Below are 22,100 nucleotides of genomic sequence, written 5' to 3'. Positions count from 1 at the left end.
GATGATCCTTGGCAAACCAAAGTAGCCCTCCGTAGTATGTCAGTAGCAGAGTCGAGGTTATAGCTAACAACCAGGTTTGTTTTCATTGTTAAATCTTGTCCAAGACGGGCTGTAAGTTTGAATCAAATGGGATTGGAGTAATATTTGGTTATGAATAAAGAACCAGCTTAGGGCGATTCACAAGGGTGGGGGTCAGTATTTATTTCTCTTGCTGGTGATGTATTAAAGAGTTCCTCAAGGATGAGCATAGTAGAATATTTAAGAATATCAGAGTTAAAAAGAAACTTTAGATTTTATATCAGATGTATGTGTGTTTTCATCTGTTTAGCAAGTCTCTGGGAAGCATCCCAAAACTCTTAGTTTTTATAATCCTATGGGCTGAATTCTAAGATATCGAAGATGATGTTTAACCAATCACTCCACTATAATGTAACAAAAACTTCCAATGTCCCAACCAGAGACAGAAGGACCCCTGCTCACTTTGACTCAAATGATTCCACATTGTGTAGATTGTCAGGTGTAATAGTCCATTCTAGTACCAACTGCCTTCAGGAGCACTGGGAGTTTATTAAGGGAACAATGTGGCAAGATACTTTTGGAAACTAAAAGTTTTGACATTTGTAGTACATTAAAAAAAATATCCAAATACAAATAAAAAGCAATAGCCCTAAAGAGGAAGCAAGCTCATTTAGGTGCAATTATCCAGATTTTATTAATTTTTTATTATCACCAATCACTGAATTAATGTAGCCCGAATTTTAAATACAGACATATCTCTTTTTATTATGCTTTATTTTACTGTACTTCACAGATTATTGCATTTTTTACATATTGAAGGTTTGTGGCAATCCTGAGTCAAGTTTATCAATACCATTTTTTAAGAACATCTACTCACTTTGAGTCTCTGTATCACATTTTGATGATTCTCACAATTTTCAAACATTATTATTATTATTATTATATTTGTTATGGTGAGCTGTGATCAGTGATCTTTACTGTTACTGTTGTAACTGTCAGGGTGCCACTGACCATGCCCATGTAAGATGGCGAACTTAATCGATAAATATTGTGTGTTCTGATTGCTCTACCGACTAGCCATTCCCCCATCTCTCTTCCTCTCCTAAGGCCTCCCTATTCTCTGAGACACAGCAATGTTGAAATCAGGCTGATTAATAATCCTACAATAGCCTTTAAGTGTTCAAGTACAAGGAAGAGTCACATGTCTCCCACTTTAAAATCTAGACATGATTAAGCTTAGTGAGAAAGGTATGTTGAAAGTCGAGATAGGCTGAAACTTAGGCCTCTTGTGCTAAACAGCCCAGTTGTAAATGCAAATGAAATGTTCTTGATAGGAATTAAAAGTGCTACTCCAGCGAATACATAAATGATAAGAAACTGAAAAGCCTTATTGCTGATGTGGAGAAAGTTACAGTGGTCTGGATAGAAGATCAAACCAGCCACAACATTCCCTTAAGCCAAAGCCTAATCCAGAGCAAGACCCTGTCTCTCTTCAATTCTGTGAAGCCTGAGAAATGAGAAAGCTGCAGAACAAAAGTCTGAAGTTAGCAGAGGTTAGTTGGTGAGATTTAAGGAAAGAAGCTATCTCTAGAACATAAAAGTTTAAGGTGAAGAAGCTGTGGGAAGTTATCCAGAAGATCCAGCTAAGATAATTAATGAAGGTGGCTACACTACATAACAGAATTTCAATGTAGACAAAATAGCCTTATATTGGAAGAAGATATCATCTAGACCATTCATAGCTAGTCAATGCCTGGCTTTAAAGCTTCAAAAAATAGGCTGAGTCTCTTGTTAGTAGCTAATGTAGCTGGTGACTTTAAGTTAAAGCTAATGCTCATTTACGACTCCTAGGGCCCTTAAGAATTATGCTAAATCTGCTTTGCCTGTACTCTATAAATGGAACAACAAAGGCCTGGATGACAGCACATCTGTTTACAACATGGTTTTCTGAATATTTTAAGCCCACTGTTGAGATCTACTGCTCAGAAAAAAGATTTCTTTCAAAATATTACTGCTTGTTGACAATGTACCTGGTCACCAAAGAGCTCTGATAGAGATGTACAATGAGACTAGTGTTGTTTTCATGCTTGCTAACATAACATGTATCTGCAGCCCATGGATCAAGGAGTAATTTCAACTTTCAAGTCTTTAAGAAATATGTTTTGTAAGATTATAGCTGCCATGGATGGTGATTCCTCTGATGTATTTGGGCAAAGTAAATTGAAAACCTTCTGGAAAGGATTCATCATTCTTGATGCTATTTAATAGCATTCAGGATTCGTGGGAAGAGGTCAAAATATTAACATTCATAGGAATTTGGAAGAAGTCAATTCCAACCTTCATGGATGACTTTGAGGTGTTCAAGATTTTGGTAGAAGAGGTAAGTGCAGATGTGGTAGAAATAGCAAGAGAACTAGAATTAGAGGTGAAGCCTGAAGATGTGACTGAATTGCTGTAATCTCAGGATAAAAATGAATAGACGAGGAGTTGCTTCTTATGGATGAGCAAAGAGAATGGTTTCTTGAGATGGAAACTGCTCCTGGTGAAGATGCTGTAAAGATTGTTGAAATGATGACAAAGATTTATAATATCACATAAACTTAGTTGATAAGTCAGTGTCAGGATTTGAGAGGATTTACTCCAATTTTGAAAGAAATTCTACTGTGGGTAAAATGTTATCGAACAGCATCACATACTACAGAAAAATCATTCATGAAAAGAAGAGTTGATCAATAAGGCAAGCTTCATTATTTTCTTATTTTAAGAAATTTCCATGGCCACCTCAACTTTCAGTAACTACCACCCTGGTCAGTCAGCAGCTATCAGCATGGAGACAAGACACTACCAGCAAAAGATAACTACTCTCTGAAGGCTCAGGTAATGGTTAACACTTTTTACCAGTGAAGTATTTTTTAATTAATGTACATACATTTTTTAGACATAATGCTATCATGCACATAATAGACTACAATATAGTGTACTCATAACTTTTACATGCACCCTGAGGAAACAAAGAAATTCATGTGACTTGCTTTATTGTGGTGGTCTGGAGCCGAATCCACAATATTTCTGAGGTATGCCAGTTTTTTTCCTTGAAGTTAGACATTTGCAGACTGTCAAGAGCCCTGTAACTGTCATCTTCTTGATATGAAATGTCCTTCAGGTAACTATTCTTCTTTGAAATTCTTTTACTGACAAACTCCATGTTGGTCATATCTCAGTGAAGAGGCTTCCTATGGCAATCATGGGTGCTGTCCTCCAACTCTTTCAGCTCTTGCCCTTAGAAACAGCAGGTTGTGCAAGCTGGCTTCCTTGTGGTGCATTTTGAGAAAAATTGATATGTAACATTTGTGAGCTGGAGCATTTGACTGCCCCCATGGGAGACCTTCTAGGCCTTACTTTCCCTTTGCCGGAGTAATCTGCAACATTTAAATAATGGCTACTCTGTTGTTCAGGGACATGCAGTGGGGAGCCCCCAGCTCACCTGTGGTACACATGTGTTTTGAACAAAAAAAAACATTAAAAACTCATCAAAAAAACTCAAACCAAGAGATTTTCGGGTTACTTGTTACTGTGGCATAAACTAGCCCATCCTAGCTCAAACATTTTCCAAAAGTTTTTTTTTTTTTTTTTTTAATAATGTAAAGCATGCAATATTGGGAGAAAAAAGGTTGGAGCTGATGACAGAAAAGTTATATGGCCCCTTTGTTCACACTGTATAATCTTCTACCTTTGATAAAAGTGAGTAGGCTTTGTGACTTGCTTCTGAACACCAGATTATGGCAAATTTAATGGGATGTCACTCCTATAATTATATTATGTCTTGCATTTGAGGAAGTCTCCTTTGCTGTCATGTTGAGAGAGGGTCTGTGGAGGAGCCTAGGAACTGTGGGTGGCTTCTAGGAGCTGAGGGTTTCCTCCTATTGGCAGGACCCCAGTCTTACAAACGCAGGAGATGAATTCTGCCAACAACCTGATGGAGCTTGGAAAGGAGCTTTTCTCTAGTGGAGGCTCTAAGGAGCCCAAAGCCCCTGCCAACCTGACTGGAGCCTTATGAGATCCTGGGCTGAGGAACCACCCATGCTGTGCCCAGACTGACCCCCAGAAGTTGTGAGCTAATAAATGCATGTTGCTTTAAGCTACAAGTCTGCAGTAATTTGTTAGGTAATGATAGGAGATGGACACTCCCTATGGAAACATTTTCTAGTCGAAAGATTCCCTGCTCTCTCAACATTATTCATCCATTAACACATAATTCAGGATCTATCATTGTAGATTCCTCAGAATGACACCTGGCATCGTTTCATTAACTTGGGATCAAAAACTGAACTAAACAGACAAATGCATGCCCTAATGCACTTGCGGTATAGTGGGGAGAAGAGACAGGAGGGAGACAGACAACGAAGAACGTGATAAACAAACAAACAAACAAACAAATAAATAGTGTCATATGCTAGAAAGTGTTACAAATTATAGAAATAATACAGCATGTTATGAGTGTTACGGGAGAAGTAGAACAAGGTAAGGGGAATTGTTGGTATGCGATGGGGGGCAGGATTAGACTACAGAATTGAAAAGGTGGTCATTGAGATGATATTTGAAGGAGAAGAAGGAATTATTCACATGGCTATCTGGAGAAGGAGAGTTCTAGGTAGAGAAACAATCTAGCAAAGACTCCAGGGCCAAAGTGTAAAGGACAGCAAGGAGGCCAGTGTGGCTGAGGTGGAGACGGAAAGGGGGAGGGTATTAGGAAATGAGGTCAGATGGGTAATGGGGTATTAGTCTTGTAGGGCTTTGCAGGCCATTTGCTCTGAGTGAGCTGGGAGCCACTGTAGGGTGTAGAGCGAAGGAGTGGTGTCATCTGATTTGTGGTTTATACCAACCCCTCTAGGGGTGGTGTTAAAGTAGACTAGAGGAGCAAGTTTGGAAGTAAAGAGAACAATTAGGGAAACTCAGGCAAGAAATGATGGTGGTTGTACAGATAGTGAGAAGTAGCTAGGTTCTGGATATATTCTGAAGAAATGGTCAGCAGGGTTTTCTGAGAGAAAAAAAAATGGACATGGGGTCTGAGGGAAAGAGAGGAAGAAGCAAAGATTTTGGCTGACCAAATGAAAGAATGGAGTTGCTATCAACCAAGTTGTAGAACGCTCTGACTAGAGAAGATTTGGAGAGATGATCAGGAGCCTAATTGGGGCATGTCGAGTTTGCAATATCTTTTAGGCATCTAAATGCAAATGCTGAAGAGGTAATTGGGTAAACAAGTCTGAAGTTAGCTAGAAAAGTATAAGCTAAAGAGACATATTTGGGAGTTGCCAGCACATAGATGGTATTTACAGCCCTGGGACTACATGAGATCACAAAAGGGAGGAGTAGAGATAGAAAGGAGAAGAGGATAAAGACTGAGCCTTGGAGCCCTCCCACATTTAGAGACTGAGGGAGAAGAGGAATTACCAGTAAAACTGGCTGTCAGGGAGTAACCAGTGAAGTAGGGGAAAACCCAGGAGCATGGTGTATGACAAACCAAGAGGAGAAAGTGAATTGAGAAGGAAAGCACACAGCTGGGTCAAATGCTGTTGAGAGCTCAAGGTGAGGGTAGAGAATTGTCCACTGCGTATAGCAGAGTGGAGGTCATGGGTGACCCTGACAAGAGCAGCTACGGCAAAGTGGTGAGAGTGGAAGCCTGGTTGGTGAGGGTTAGAGCATGGGAGAAGGGTAATAGTTGAAAACAGCAAGTATAGATAGATGACTGTCACAAATTTTGCTGCAAAGGGAATAAAAAATGGGTGGCGGCCAGCAGAGGAAGTGATGTCAAGGGTTTTTTGTTTATTTGCTTTCTTTTTAAATGGGGCACATAGCAATTTTGTATGTTTGTAAAAAAAATTAAGTTTCGTATTCAGGGAATAAGAAATTAGTGTTGTAGGTAAGAGAGGAGCTTTCTGGAGCAATATCTTTGAGTAGATGAAAGTGGATTAGAGACACACATAAGGGGTCTGGCTTTAGGTGGGAGCAGGGACAGCTCACTGTGGTAATAGGAGAGCAGACTGCTGGGAACAGAGGCCGGAAGGTAGGGGAATGTGTCAGAAGTCTAAAAATTTTGTTTTGATTTCTTCCACTTCTCAAAGAAGTAGAGAGCAGGGGCATCTTCCTAGAGAGAGGACAGGGGAGGACGTATGGGGCTTGAAGACAAAGGAGAATGTGGGGGAAATGCAGCTAAGGGAGTGTGGGGACCTGGAACCATTGAAGCCACACTCAAGTCCTTGATCATGAGTTGCAGTTAGAGTGGTACCTGTGGCTGAGTGCTTTTCTTCAGCCATCTACAGCTGGTCAGGTGCAAGTGTGAGTAGGCAGAAAGTCAGCTCTCATCAGAGGTTAGGTTTTTGCCAAGAGAGCATGAGAAGAGAAAAGGGCGGGGAGCCAGGAAACAGGCTCAGGCATGACTGCAGGCAATGGTTAAGCTGGGGTGTAAACCAGGTAAGGATGAAGCACAGCACGTGCCCTTAATTTGAAACAGGGAGGCCCAACCTGTCCCTAGCACCCTCCCACTGTGTGGAGTCTTCTTGGATTTGAAGTGAGTCTTTCCCAGCTTCCCAGCTCAACATACCACCAAGTCTCCATTCTCAGCTCATCGGAACCCTCCTACTGAAGCTGTATGGACTGTTCTGCCCAAGCAGCAGATCGTCCCTGGGGAGCACGTCCACGCACAAGTCCCGACCGTGATGGTGGACACTTTAGCCACTGGAACGAGGTGGGGCTGCCAGGGCCTTTGAAGTGACGCAGATGTTCCAACTTATTAGAATGACTGACCCATCTAAAATGTAAGCTGGGAAGAAGACAAAGTGAACACGGGGTAAGGAAAGTGACAGGGCTGTGGGAGAGGTGGAAAAACAGGAAGAGGCCATGGAGGCAAGGGGCAGCGGGAGACCCAGAGAGGCCTGGGCTGGCTTGGGACCCTCTACAGACTGGGCTGGAGCCTTGGCCTCCTGCTGTCCTCTTCAGTGTTGGGAGTCTGTCACTAATCACACGTGTCTCAAAGTGGCCTTCGTCTTGGAGCAGGCTCAGGGACCAGATGGCACCATCACTGCAAACGAGTGCATGGATGGAGCCTCTTCCCTCCTGGTTGCTGGCCCTCCACCTCTCGCACAGGTGCAGCCAGCCTGAGAACTCAACCCCGACACCTTCTTACCTCTCCCAAAACCCAGTTAATCACAGATTAGAATTGACTAGTTCTTTCTTTCTCAAGCTGTCCCAGCCCTCAGTTTGTTATAGCTGTCTGCTGGAATGCCAGTTGCACAAATACATATGTTAGGGCCTTTGATCTCTGAGCACAATGACATAGATTTATAAAATGTTTGCCTCTTTCTGCCTCTTTGAAAGGCTGATTTATAGGATGCAGCCTTTGCCTCCCCTCCTTTCTTGAAATATGAAGTGTTTGTGAATGACCAAGGTAATATTTAATATCCTGCCAACGAGCCTTTTGCACTTGCTAACAAATGAACTACATCCCCGCCAAATGGTCCACATCTGTTTGAGCTCCTCTTTTTGACTAAACAAATTAGCATTAAAATACAGACAATGCCAAGTGTCCATCTCTAGATGAAGAAGCAGGGACAATTCTGAAGAAGAAGACCACTTCCTCGGGGGTGGGAGCACTGCTTGTGGCAGATGAGTTCCTCTTTCCGGGTGTCTGGGGATGAGTAGGCTGGTGGCCCAGGAGCACCAAGACCCCTGGCAGGCAGGAGGATACTTAGCCCTCCACTTCCTGCAGAAACTCAGGGTTGGGAGTGACTGTGAACAATGGACTTGACTGGCTTGTTTCTGGCTCTTCAATCCAGAAGAAAGTGGAAGTGTCTTCCATGAAACATTTTATTTTGCGAAGAAGACTGCTAAAGTTTAAAGGTGCGGGTTCAAGGGCTCTTGATGGGGACTTGCTTTAGCTCTGGGGGTAGATCTGCCTTCTCTATATAGGTGCCGGCTTGGGAAATCCCAGGAGGTATGGCTGATTCAGTGTAAGGAGCAGGTAGTGAAAAGCCCTGGGTTTGCATCTTGTTAATGGCCTTTTAATAAACTGCCCTTAATCTAGGCCTGCATATAAATGTGGTATTTCTTTACAATGAGTTGGGGACCACAGGTGTAATATGGTAAGAACAACTCTGCCAGGGGCAAAATCTCTGGCTTGCCATCTGGGTTGTGGGTGGGAGGGTCTGTGGGACTACATAGCAGTTGGTCTTTGCCTTTGTTGGGACCCTTCCCCAAGGCCTGGGGGTTCTCTCCAGGGGCTCCAGCTGTGGGGCCGGTTCTACAGAGCCCTCACACCAAAGCCTCTCTAAGGACCAAACTAGAAGGTATTTCGTCTTTCTTTACCCACTCTCTATCACGTTCCCCAACCCTTCGTCATGGGAAGGGATGACTGCCTCTTGTACAGGGGGTCTGATAGATTTGAATCAGGAATGGGTGCAAACTCTAAGTCAGGACATGTACGGCCAGCATCTCAACTCCAAGACTTTTTTTCTTACTAGGTTGGAATAAGAAGTTGTCTCCTGGCCACCCAATTCCCCCCCCCAGAGGCAACCACGATTGCCAGGATTTTTTTCTTTTTTTTTTTACATTTTCTTCTAGAGATATTTTAAGTGTAAGGATGAGGATGATTGAGTGTTTTGTTCACTGTTGCATCCCAGCACCTGGCACATCACCTGGCATGAGGTAGTCAATAAATATTTGTAAATAAAAAAATGAGTAATTGTTTAGGAGGCGTCTACATCATAAGGGGAGTGAGCTTGCCAAGAATGGTGCCAACCAGTGGAGAGAACGACCTGCCTCCTGGACTATACCTGAAGCCATACTTCCCAACTTTTCAACTACATGAACCAATACATTTCTTCTCTTGTTTAAGCCTGTGTCAGCTGAGTTTTCTGTCACTTGCAATTATTAGTCCAAACTGATATAGGAGGGTTGGTTAATGGTTAAGTAATGAGGATATACTGTGCTATGATATTAGCTGTGAATTTCTCTCCAATCCTCTTATTCCAACCTAGTTAGAAAGAAAGTCTTGGAATTGAGATGCTGGCCCTATGTGGCCAATGAAGCTTTTTCTCCAGTGTTAGGCAGTGGGGATATTCCAGGTAGAGGCTTGAGTTGTCAATGGTCCGTATGTTTTGGCAGAGACAGAATTATGTGTACATGAATAGGTAGGAGCAGACTGAGGCAGCATGGGTCTTCAACAGAAAGTGAGACCAGCAGCCAAGCCATCAGTGACCACAGGCAAAGGAACAAAAAGGGGACATTGTTGTGACCGAAATAACCAGGCCCAACTCGAGTGCTCTAGTCCAAGAGACAGTTTAGTAGCCGGCGGCTGTCCTTGCAAAGGAGCAGCCCCGAGACGCAGGGGCACAAAGGTTTTAAGCCCTCGATTCCATCCCCCACACCCTTAATCTTTACACAAAAGACTATATCTCCTCCATTCATTAACTGATAACTAAGAGGTGGGTAAGCAAGCAGGGGTACAGAAGCAGAATGCGTCATTGTTAAAATATTTTGTACCTATAGGCAGTGATCGGCCAGTAAATCCCTTTAGTTAGTTAATAAATTTTTAGCAGATAACTAACTAGGAGTGAGACATGGCGGTTAGCACGTACCATGTCTTATCCTTAACCTATTGTTTCTAAAGGTGAGGTCACTACAACATGACCAATGGAAGAGGACTCACCTCAGTGAACGGCACCACCTTGTCTCCCAACCCCGGACTCTGGAATATCCCAGGATCTCCTTTCTATCAATCACCCTCACCAGGTCCATGGATTTCCCTTTGCTCCTCTTCTCTTCCTCTCCCTCATCTGCCCAGATTCAGATCCGCTATCATTTAGCCGTTCCCAGTTCTCCCAATCTACCTTCCACTCTATGGCCTGAATTTTCTTTCTAAAACACAAACCTAGTCATGCTACCTTCTTGTTTTATTCTTCGGTGCTCCCCATTGCCCTAAATTCAGGCTACTTACTTAGGCACATATGAAGTCAGCCGTGTCTGGTCCCTCGGCTTCTCTCTTCAAGCTCATCCTCCGTCTTTCCCTTGTTCCCACACTCAAGCCATGCAGAACTGTTTACGCCCTCCACACACTCCATGCAACTTCGCACAGAAACTTTGCCTACCTTGGTCTCTGTCTAGAATGCCTTCTCCTCTCTCTTCCCTTCCCATCATATTTGGCCTGATGACCAATGATCCATACTGAATTCTTTCCTTTGAACACAGAAACACAGTTAAGGTGATGCATAGACACTAGACTGTCCTGTAAAGAAAAGAGAGTGTGAGTGGGGCATGGGAGAGGTATGGGCTGGGTTGAATATTCATTATGGCTCAGATCCCCTTAGTAGATAGTGAGGGCCTACAGCTAGACTAGCCCTGCAACAGGCATGCAGCCCTGAAGAGAGGACCTGGAGTCAACTCAAGAGACCCAAGAACCAGGACTATGGAGAAGCAGATGTTGAGAAGGTACCTGGCAAGGTGACCAAAGACAACCCTCAGGCAGGCAGTGGGGCTGGAGAGAGTGAAGACACGAGGCACGGTTCCTGGGTAAGAGACTGGAGTGCTTCTTCTACCCCTAGGAACTCCTTCATTGCTGCACTTTTTATCTGAAAAATCTCAGAGAGTTAATTCCTAGGGGTCAGGGACACATCTTGGTTCATCTCTATCTCTGGTATAATTATTTGCTCAGCAGTTAATAGAACAAATGGCTGTTGAGTTAACCCACACCACAGAGAAGAAAGTGCCTTACCTCTCACTGACACTTTATTTTGGTTTTGTGCTGTCTGTTTGTTGAAGCTGGGAGGGGGTAAGACCTTAATTGTGTAGATTTTGCTGATGTTCTCCCTGACTGTTTGTCTTTGTCACCTTGCTCACCTTAGATGTTGGGGTGGGGAGGGGTTACTCAACCAAGTACTTTGCTTTGCCTCCTCTGAAGTTTCCTGTGTCATCCTTTCCTTCCATTTCTCCTCCAGACAGTCTCCAGCTCTTACTTACTTTGCTTTAGTGAGAGGAGCCATTAGCCAAGAGCAGTTTCAGGGCATGTCCCAGCCTGCAGCGCCTCCCGGCTACTGTTTGGGGAGGACAGACTGGCTTTACCAAGACTCTAGCACTCCATCTTCACCCACCCAATGTGGTCAACCTACCTTCTTGAATTTCTCCTAACTTGGGGCCACCAATCTCTTGGCTTCCACTTCCTAAGCAGTTCCCAACATTATAAACCAGGTTGGGGATTCATTAATTTAAGTTGACTGTGATGTAGGCTAGCTCTTAAACTCCAGAGGTAACAGCTGAGCTCCATGTGCTGGGAATGAGTCCAAACAATGACTATAGTGGAAGAGGATTAGGGAAAAAGATGGAGGGTGGGGCAGGGAAGGAGGGAGGGGGGAGGGTGGCGGGGCGGGGCGGCGGGGAGAGAAGAGAGAGAGAGAGATGATGGTGAGGAAGCCGGCTTGACTAAGTACTCTTAACTGCTAGGTAGTTGAGCCAAGATAGCCCTGAAGATAGAGAAAATTTACCACCATTTGGGAAACAAAACCTGAGTAAAATTAAAAAGACATGATAGTAACTAATCTTGTTGCAATGCTGACCATTTTCTTCACAAATTAGGTTGAGTGCTGTATCCACCTTGGATTCAGTCACATGGGTGTGCACCAATCGCCCTCACTCTCAAGTGCTGGTCTGTGAGTCCAGCAGAGATAACTATTCCAATTCCTGTCACCTTCACCTCTGGCCAGTCCCCTAAAGCCACTCATTCATTTGTTCCATGACTGATGGAATATCTACCACATGGTCACTTACTGAATGCCTTCTGTTGTAGGTGCCTTGGATATAGCAGTTTGTAACAGACATTTCTGCCTTATTGAGTTTAGAGTCTAATGGTGGTGGTGGGGAAGTAGGGAAACAATCAGTAAACAGGTAAAACCGCAGGTGGCATATTGATGGGTGCTAGAGCAGAAAACAGCAGGAACAGTGGTAGGTAGGGTGATGGTTTGTAGTTAGAGAAGGCTAATTCTAGAAGCAGGTCAAATCTGTGGGTTGCAGACCTGGAAGCACCTGGTTGGTGCAGTCCCGAACAAGTATTATACCAGCAGCAGAGTAAGAATGGTTTAAAAACCACTTTTTCTCCTGTAGCTATACTTTATAAATACCTTTCCAAATCATTTCATTCTTGATTCTGGGCTAACAGACCCTGTCCCTCTGACCACAAGGACCTCATATAACCCAGATAAGGTTATTCATTCAAAAAGTATTTATTGAGCACCTGTGCCAAGCATTGTTCTAGATACTGAGGATAAAGTGATGCAAAGATGAAGTCCTTGCCTTCATGGAGCTTATATTCTATGGAGGAGAAAGATAATAAATAGGTAATGAAATAAACAAATGGATAGATATAGAATGTCTAATAGTGTCATTTTAGTGATATTAGGAGGGGAAGGAATCCTTGAGATGGGAAAGGAAATCCAGACAGAGGGAATAAGAGGCACGAATGCCCCAAGGCGGGTATATTTCAGTATCTGAGGAAAAGTGAGACCTGTGGGCAGGATGACAGGGAGGGAAGGCAAGAAAGTAGTTCTAAGATCAGATCAGGGGGTGGGGCCAGGGTATGTGGGGCAAATGTAAAGACTGCACTGTATTTGTGGTGTGAAGGGAAGCCCTTGAGGGGTGGGGAACAGGAGAATGTCATGGTCTGCCTGGTACCTTAGGATCACACAGGCTGCTGTGTGAAAAACAGACAGGGGTAGGGCAAAAGTTGGAGAAAGATAAATTAGGAGACTTGTAGGCATATGGGAGATGGGTGGTTAAACCAAGCTGGTGGCAGTAGAGGAGGTGAGCAATGGTCAGATGGGGATACATTTTCAGAGAGTTCAACTTGGTGGCCTCAATGATAGATCACAGAGTAGCAACCAGGCTGGGCCAATCAGAATGCAAGCTCAAGGTGGTTGGATGCTTTCGGCTGCCTTGTTTCTCAGAGGATGTGTGATGTGCAACTGAGTGATGGAATCTGAATTAGGAGTGTCAGAGGTTCTTTGATCCAGCACACCTCTTTATATCTTATATTTGATTAAGAAATTATGGCCAAAAGATGCTGGAAATTATAATCCGTCCAGCATGAGGTCAATTAAATTTGCGTTTCCAACAAAGCAGTAAGTATATTGTTCCTGTTTAACTTCTATTCTAGGCAGATTAGTAGATATAAATGTATTTTAAAAGTTTGGCAGCTGATGGGTAAAGACCAAAGACAGCATGCCAAATGTCCAAGCTGATTGCTGGACCATTTGTTTTCCACTTGCTTTTATTAGTTGCCTGGTTGGTTGACACCACTGATCCTACTAGATAGGTAAAGAAAATGACACTAACGGATAAGGAACTTTGCGGGTGATCACGAGCTGGCTTCTAATTCCAGAGAAGGAGCCAATGCAACATCCTGACCCAGTTCTTCATTCAAGTCAGCTGAGGTATTCTCTTGGATTTGCGAATGTCATTAGAAGGGTCAAATGGGCATTTTCCAAAGGCCTTTGTCCCCTGAGTCCCTTCTGTAGTGAATTACAAGTGTCCTATCACTTGGAGTGTGTCAGGAAGCAGGTGGGATGCAAGTGTCTGAGGATGAAGACTCTTGCTCCAGCTGAACTCAGAGGAGAATGTCTCCCATAACACGAGTCAGCAAGCAGAAGCTTTGCTCTGTTCCTGGGACTGCCACTGGGCAGCGTGCTGAGTTCCAGCTGTTTCTGTAGCAAAGCAAATAGGAAGTGAGGATGATGAGCAGGATGGACGGTAGAGAAAAGAATAAGCTATCAGAGGGAAATTCCATCCTGTACATACTCAGAACAAAACATAGCTGCCAAGTTTTGCTTTTTTTCCCTCTAGCATGAGAGTGTGGCGTACTCAAAGCATCTTTTAAGTGCCGTGAAGAGGGTGTTCCCAGTGGGCAAGACAGATTCCATTTTTATGTTTGAGAAAAACTGATCCTGGGAATAGGAGTGGCATGTCCATCACAATGACGAACCTGCAGTGAAATTTAGTTTTGTTCTTAACTGATACAGTTTTTTTCCTAAATAAAAGGAATTTGATACAGTTTTCCCGCATCAGAGGAGTATTGTTAAGAATTGTGTTTTAAAAAAAGCTAATTAAGGGATTAGACATGTCTCTTTGCCTTCTCATTAGTTGGTTGAATTACAGAATAATCACACTCCAAGTCCTGTTTCAAATCTTGAGCCCCTTCTCCTCCGTGTGTGGCCTCTACCCCTCCAGGCCTAGCTTGCACTCACAGCTGAGGCTTGAAGGACCCGAATACAGACTCTGGAGGTTAGGTCCAGACAGCATTTCCCAGACCGCATTCCTGACTGCTAATTCCACATGAGGCATGGAGGCTGGGAGGTGTGACACAGGGGAAAGGGTTCTGGCTTAGTAGGTTTGGGAAACACCAGGGTAAACACACTTAGATTTTGTAATTTCAACTGTGAGTCTTTCTGAAGCCCTACTATGTGCGTGTACCTAGTGACTCCCCAGGAGAGCTGCAGAAGGCAGTATCTCCCAAAGATACTTGATGAAAGAGTCATTGGAGGACACATGCTTCACCCATCCTGATGGGCACAGAGTCCTTAATGAAAGGTGGTCAAGGTAAGAGTCTCTGGGTAGGTGTGGAAATGAAGTCTCAGGATGACTGAGCAACCATCCTCATGGGCTGTTGGGATCACGGGATTGTGAATTCCATGTTCTACTCTGGGACATATGGGACAGGGTGTCCTCAGAGGTGTGAAGCGTAGTGAGAAGTCAGTGAGGTGGCTTCACATCAAAATTTCTTGGCAGGAAAACTGGAGAGTATGTCAGATCTGAGTGTTGAAAAACTTGGACTTCATTTCTTGGGTGGACAATTGGGAGAAGGGAAAGACCAAATGATTCAGAGCAAAAGAGAAGGTTACGGCCTTTGCTTCTTATTCTTTTGAGTGTATAGGTATCAAAAATCCAGGGTGCTCACTCCGACCATCTGATGTGCCCTCCTTCTGATTCTCTGCTAGCTCATGAAGTGAGTCAAGTGTTATCAATTCTACCAGGAACTGTCCAAACTCAGCACAAGATGATTAAATAAAATTACATCATACGTACTTTTGTTCTCATATACCTGTTTATTGCAGCAGGAAAAGAGAACCAAAGCATTTTACAAATTTCAGGGCTGCAACCGTTGTAGATGTTCTTTCCAGACATTCCTGTGCCATTTTCTCCACAGAAAATAACCTGGATACAGCCAAGAGGTAATATTCCAGATAAGTAGAAACAGGGATCAGATGCTATCTGAAATCGCTTTAGAATTTTTTGAGAAAACGGGCATATTGCAACGACTGTTTAAATGTTGTTTAAACTCCCCAAATGAATTCCTACAAGGCAGCCATGCCCCTGGAGACTGAGTAATTAAAATATCCTGTTAAGCATCAAGACCTTAGGGCAAATGAGATTCAACAGCGGATGAGGGGGCATACATGAAGGACTGAAGGATCTACAGGTGACTGAGGCCATACCTGGCTACAGGGAAACACACAGCTCCCTAAACAGGAAACAGGCCCACCAGGAGTCCAACTTGGACTTCTGACTCCTAAAGCCTTTGGATGTGCAGAGGCTAATTTCTGAATTCAGATGCCAGGATGGAAATGTGTTTCTCACTAAAAGGACAAGAGCATGAGCTATGTAGGCTGGTAGCCTGGCTCACCTTTTTCTGATTTCCCTTCTCATCGGGCCTTGAGGAAGCCATGCAGCAAAGAGGAACTGACAATCTTCACAGTGACTAAAGAGAACAGTAATGGGTCTGAGCTGGAGGGATTTCTGGTATTAAGTCTAGTGCTACCCTTCCAGAAAGAAGCACTTCAGACATCTCCAATATTTTAATGTGAATTATAAAGATGCTTTTGATTCCTCAGAGTTTTTGAAATGCTGATATGTAATGGGGTGAAGAGGGCCTGGCAGTCCAGGAGGAGATTCCCCAGGCAACCATTGGGAATTCTTCCTCCAAATGGCATGTAACAGCCCATCCTTGGTATTCTATTATTGTTTGAAGGAATATGCAGTTGAGAATATGTGTGGGTTAGAGAAAACTAGAACTGGGGGCCCTGGCTCATTCACAGGGAAGTGGGTGCTGCAGCCAGCAGTGTGCATTGTCCTCTGACACAGTTCTCGAGGGACCTGAGACCACAGATCTACAAATATCATAATGTGAGTGCTCACCACTCCGGTTGACAGGTAGGGTGTGTGTTTATGGTGGGGGGCGGGGGCACAAAAGGAAGTGGTGCACTGTAGTCTACTTTTGAGGAAGAAGAAAAACAATGGGGGCAGGGTTGGAGGAAGAGATATATAAAGACCCTTAAAGAGAAAAACATACTCTCTTTGTATCACTCTACTGAGCCAACCCATTTCTTATTTGGGGAACATTTTGTATATCATCATTAAAAAAATTGTCAAGTGATTGTTGAGCACCAAGTTATTCAAAAATCCTGTACTAAACCCAGTGATTACTCTTCTTGCGCTCCAGAATTATCGAAATATTGTTGCCTAAAAGAAAAGGGAAAAAGTGCGTTTTCCTGTATGTTTCTGTTTTTGTTTTTTTTCCCCATATGCCAATGTGATTTCAACTTTGAGGTTCTCCCTTGTCACATTTCCCACCTGGCGGCTGCTTACAGGTGAGCATAAGGAGCAGGAGCAAGGGTAAATGCCAGAGGCTGCAAAAGAACAGTTTCCTGGAACTCTTCCGGTCCGCATCTGTGTAGAACCGGAAGCCGAGGTAGGAGATGTACAAGTTGATGGGGAGTGAGATGGCAGGGAAGGTCCATGTGGTGACATCGAGGACGGGGGCTGCCGTGGACAGTCCAATCAGGGCCAGACAATGGCGCAGGGCGACGCGCCGGCATAGGGCTGGGTGAGTGACCGACATCATGCAGTAGCCTCCTCGGGAGTAGTCCTCGCGGAGGCCCCAGCTCAGGGCATTGAAATGAGGAAACTGCCAGGAGTAGAGGATTCCTCCCAAAAGAAATGCTCCTGTGTGGAGGTTTAGGAGGAAAGAGAGAAGCAAAGAGACGTTGTCATCAGAGCTGTCAAAAGGCATCGTTTCTCCCATCTGAAAGACTTCCCTCCAGATTTCACCCGGATCTCAGATTTTCTGCCAGTTTTGTTCTCATCTCTCCTTGCTCAAGTCAGCCTGGCATCTGAGACAGGCAGGGTGGAGAGCCTGAACGTTCTCTAAGAGTAAGCCCTCACCCTAGCTTTCTCACCTCAGTGGGGGAAGGCTCCTGGCATCGAGGCGAGCTGGGCCCTCCTGAGGAGGGCTGCCCCACTGTAGGATGCTAAGCATCTGTGGCTCCTACCCACCCAATGTCCCCTTGTGTCTCAACGTTGTGACAACAAAAGAAGCCCCTACATACTTGTGAACATGTTTGGGGTGGGGTGATCCCAGTGGGACCTCTGTACTAGGGCTTGTCCACATCTGGGTCTTGCAAGTGAGGTGCTTCGGCAGGTGGAAGGGTACTCCGAGCCCACTTGGCCTCCTTGACAAGGTCCCTCCCCTTGGCATCTTCTTGCTCAGCAATGACAAGAGGGGATGTAGCTTCAGGTCCACATGGGACACCCAGCCTTTGTCTGTGTCCTGATCTACTATTTCACCAGTGGACTGCTGGAGCTTCCCAGGGCAGGTACTTGGTAGACTGCCCTCCGATTCCCCAGAGCAACATGACTTGGCAAGCAGAAAGTACTAAAACAGCATGCGTTAAATGAAGGAGCTGGCATAAAGGAACCTCATCCCAGAGTAGAGTGACAACTTGTCTCTGGTTTTGTAGTTTTTCAATGAGGACGTATTAGGGCCTTGGGTGCCATTTAGCCCCTTTTTTGGGAACAGGGCCTCCCCCACCCACACGGGTAGAATGATGGCTGAGTATCTATTATGTGACAGAGACTTTATAGTTTACCTCATTTAATCTTGACTATAGGGTTTTAGGTAAGTTTTGTACTCATTAAACAGACAAACAGATCAGATGATAAGTTCTCCAAAAAGAGGTGAAGGAGGAATTTGAAACATGCCTGTCTGTTTTTAAAACCAGGCTTTGCTATTACACTAAGCCACTGCCCTACACGTCAGGCAGCAGGGCCAGGTCTAGACAGCAGGGGCTACAGTCATTCTTGAGCAGGAGATTCATCACTTACTTACTCATGAAAAAAACCTTAGTAGATTCACGGAGCACCTACTAAGTATGCTTGGTGCTGGGGATACAATGGTGTGACAAAGCCACACGTGTCCCTGCAGGCACTGAGTTCACGCTTGTGTCATACCCAAGAGCCACTCAAGTGCTGTTCAGGAAGTGTATGTGCAACAAGGAGGGCTGATCTAGTTGAGGGGAGTGGGGAAGACTTCTCTGAGGAAGGGACATCTGAGCTGAGCTCCGAGGGAGAAGTGACCTGTTCCAGAGAAAGATCTGCAAAGGCCTTGGGGTGGGAAGATATGCGATGTGGTCAAGTATTAAAAGATTAGTACATGTGGTAGGATTCATAGAGCTGTATGGTGAAAGAAAGGCTAGTTTTACTGTATGATAATTAAAAAAAGTAAAATTAAAAAGTAAGGCTAGTATGGCCGGAGTGCAGAGAACAATTGAGAACACCATTCAGGATAAGGCTGGTGGGATAATGCAGAGGGCTACGTCACCCGACTCTGTGGGCCATGCTAAGGACTGGTTCTATCCTAAAGGCAACAGAACACCATGGAAGGATCTTAACGTGTAAGAGGGTGTGAATGTGTGTGCATGGGTAGGGGAGTGCTGAGGAAAGGGGCATTTGTGAAAGAACATATTGGAAGGGCCCAAAGCAGGTATGGAAGGATCAATTAGAAAATGAGATGAAAGTAGTGACAACAGAAATGGAAAGAGGATGTTTGGCGACACAGGCATCTATAAACCTGAATTAGGGTGGGATCTTCCCCCCAGCATAGCTGGTCACCACAGAAGGGTAGGTAACAGATGGTAGGGAACAAGTGACAGGTAGGGTGGCCACCCCAGCCTGAGGGTGGGGACACTGATGACAGGCACAGGTGAGTGTGTTCATGGTAGAGACATGAAGGGTTTTATTTTTGGCCATGTGAAGTACCTATGAGACATCTCAGCTAAATGCCTTATGGCTGTCACACCCCAGGCACTGGGTAGAAGAATTTTACATATGCTCTCTGACCTCACAGAAACCCCTCCTACAGGTGTTTTTACTCTCATCTTAATCTTAAGATAAGATTAATTAACTTGCCCAAGGGTATTCAGAACTAGCTGCACAGTAAACCAGCCTTGCTTTTAGAAAATTATTGCCATATATCAGATTCAAATTAGTAACAAGGGCCTGTTGGGTGGTAATTCAAATGCCAATAGGGATGTTTGTTGGAAGGAGAAACTGCAGAGGCATTTTACAGTTTATTAAGATAAGAGTCCTGGTATCTTAAAAAAAAAGGTTTGTTTCAATTATAGGCATACCTCATTTTATTGTGCTTCACAGATACTGCCTTTTTTACTTATTGAAGGCAACCCTGTATCGAGCATGTCTAACAGTATCATTTTTCCAACAGGCTCAATGGTGTTTAGCATTTCTTAGCTATAAAGTTTTCTTAAATTAAGGCAGGTACTTTGTTTTTATTTATTTATTTATTTATTTTTTAGACATAATGCAATACACTTAATAGACTACAGTATAGTATAAAAATAACTTTTACATGCCCTTGGAAACCAAAAATCTGTGTGACTTTATTGTGATATTTGCCTTATTGCGGTAGCCTGGAATCGAACGTGCAATATCTCCCGAGATATGCCTGTACAAATAGACAATATTTTCTTTGACAATGAGTACTCTTGAGGAATTAGAAGGCACAGAAGGGCAGGTTGGACCATCCAGGTACAATTGAGTAGAAAACAGGGTGAGAAGGAAACTTCTCTTTGTATTTTGGTGGAAAATAGAATGATATATGCATTTTAAAGAGACCAGCAAAAGAGAAAATGCTGTTAAAGATTCTCAGAGCATCAGGTCACTTTGAGGCTTTGGAGCATGATATACATCAGCAGTCTCCAATCTTTCTGGCACCAGGGACCAGTGCTCCTATGAGAATCTAATGCCTGATGGTCTTAGGTGGAGCTGAGGCCGGAATGCTAGTGATGGGGAGCAGCTGCAAACACAAATGAAGCTTTCTTCTCTCTCTCATCTGCCGCTCACCTCCTGCTGTGCGGCCTGGTCCTAACAGGCCATGGTCTGGTACTGGTCCATGGCCCAAGAGTTGGGGACCCCTGATGTACATGAAACAGCCCACCCTAACTCATGTGCGGTCTCACATCCAAAGAGTTTGAACGGATTATGGTTTGCAATTATAACAGCCACAAGCATAGGGGGAAACTGACCAAGATGTGTCCAGTCAAGAAAAGCAACATCACTGATAACTTTGAAATGGGGGAGAGAATAGGATAAGTCAGAGCTCAGTATCTGTTTTGTTATCAAAATGGCTGAGAAAGAGCAAACTTGGCTGGGAAACCAGACTTGAAATGGTTAAAATATCAGGCCCAGTGAATCTTTCTTGTCTTTCTCAAAAGCTCTCTTTTTAGTGTGCCAACTGGAGTAGTCTATTTTGTTCAATACACATTTTCAGTATGCTTCTGCTTAAAATAACAATTTAAAAAATCATTTTCATAAGCGTAGGGTGCTGCTTTCTATGTGAGAGGAAATTGGGTATGGGTTTGGCTCATGTCACAAATGAAAGAGCTTTAGAAATCACAGCTTAGCCTTAATGGATTGTAATCAGAAAACCACCACCCCCACACAGTTCTACTTGATGGGCTGCAACTGCCTCTGCTCATATAAAAGATGTAAAACAAATTACTTTCTTCATCAAGATAAGGTGAACTAGAACAGGAAGACTTGAATTAGTCCGGGGGCTGTGGTGAAATCCACCTTCCTTGTGCGGTAAACATAAAACACTCAGTTTGCTAATTCAAAGGCTTCACCTCAGCCTCACTCTCCCTGAGTAGTTTATTTTTATTGGGCCTATCTTTGGTAACAATGAATATTGATTGTGCATCTACTACATGGTAGGTGCAGTCTGTTTTCAAGGCCCTCTGCTAGAGTCTGGCCAGGGAGACAGACAACACAAACGGGATTACAATCCATGAATGTTATCTCACGCGTAGGGATTGTGGGGAGCACATAGGAGAAAGACTGAAGTCAGCCTTGGAGAGGTCAGGGAAGGCTTCCTGGAAGAAGTGATTTATAAACTGAGATCTGAAGATGGTCTCTGAGTTTCAATCCATTCATATAAACTATACATTTTCTGGTTCTATTAAATGTATTTCTCATTTTCCTACCTAACTCTGCATAATCTTTGTACATATTTGGTTTAATCATATCTGGAAGAAATGCTTCCTTTATTTTAATCAAATATTTGTTGGTCTATAAATATATAAAATACTGGAAATCTGTGAAATAGGTGGCATATTTGTGTGTATGGTTCTCCAGAGGACAGCAACTTCCTGAGACCACAATGCCACAATTCTAGCTCAAAGGCAATTCCAGACTACCCAGGTGTCCCGGGTGGTATTTGTTTCCTTCCATAACCAGAAAATGTTGAAGGGCACATCTAATATGCTATGTGCGTTAACAGCTGGAGAGAACCCTTATTTCACGGTACCCTGTTCTGATGAGGGGGGCCTATTAGGTAGGGTGAGGCTAACCAATGTGTTCCTAGTGACTCTTTGAAAATACAAGTATTTTTAAACTCTCTCAAGACATCTATCAACCATTTCTACATTGTACAAATTGAGGGAGAATCTAACTCATTGCCACCTCTGCTCAAATCTAGAAATGCTATCCACAGCAAACTTCCATCATTTTGTTGGCACATAAAGCCAAGGCAATTCTAGCCAAATGGTTTCCCAAAAGAACGGAGACAAAAACTTTTGAGCTGGAACTCCAACTTTGTATGTGCTCTTGCAAGAAAAATTCCTTTTGGAATGGAGTTTAATGATTTCAGCTTGCTTTTTCTGCTGCATGGTGGGCTTACTTACATTCATCCCCTTCCC

At 43.8% G+C, this 22,100-nt stretch overlaps 1 protein-coding gene and 1 long non-coding RNA gene across 2 annotated transcripts in view; both read right to left on the bottom strand.

Moving 5' to 3' along the window:
- Window positions 1-693: 693 nt before the first annotated feature.
- LOC120589787 (uncharacterized) lies at window positions 694-10,497 on the bottom strand. Its single transcript, XR_005649565.1, has 3 exons — window positions 10,161-10,497; window positions 6,620-6,838; window positions 694-3,329 (listed from the first exon to the last, which is right to left on the bottom strand). It is a non-coding gene; the product is annotated as an uncharacterized LOC120589787 (long non-coding RNA).
- A 5,396-nt stretch (window positions 10,498-15,893) lies between these two features.
- The window catches only part of COX10 (cytochrome c oxidase assembly factor heme A:farnesyltransferase COX10), a 117,315-nt gene continuing 111,108 nt past the window's right edge, over window positions 15,894-22,100 (bottom strand). The window contains exon 7 of the mRNA XM_039847399.1: window positions 15,894-17,055. Coding sequence (XP_039703333.1) covers window positions 16,649-17,055 — 407 coding nt within the window. The 3' untranslated portion in view covers window positions 15,894-16,648. The remainder of the gene's footprint in view (window positions 17,056-22,100) is intronic.

The sequence above is a fragment of the Pteropus medius genome, unplaced genomic scaffold (assembly GCF_902729225.1).
Source record: "Pteropus medius unplaced genomic scaffold, Ma_sr-lr_union100, whole genome shotgun sequence".
NCBI lineage: Eukaryota > Metazoa > Chordata > Mammalia > Chiroptera > Pteropodidae > Pteropus > Pteropus medius.
The sequence above is the reverse complement of the archived record's forward strand: the minus strand, read 5'-3'. Positions and strand labels throughout refer to the sequence as shown.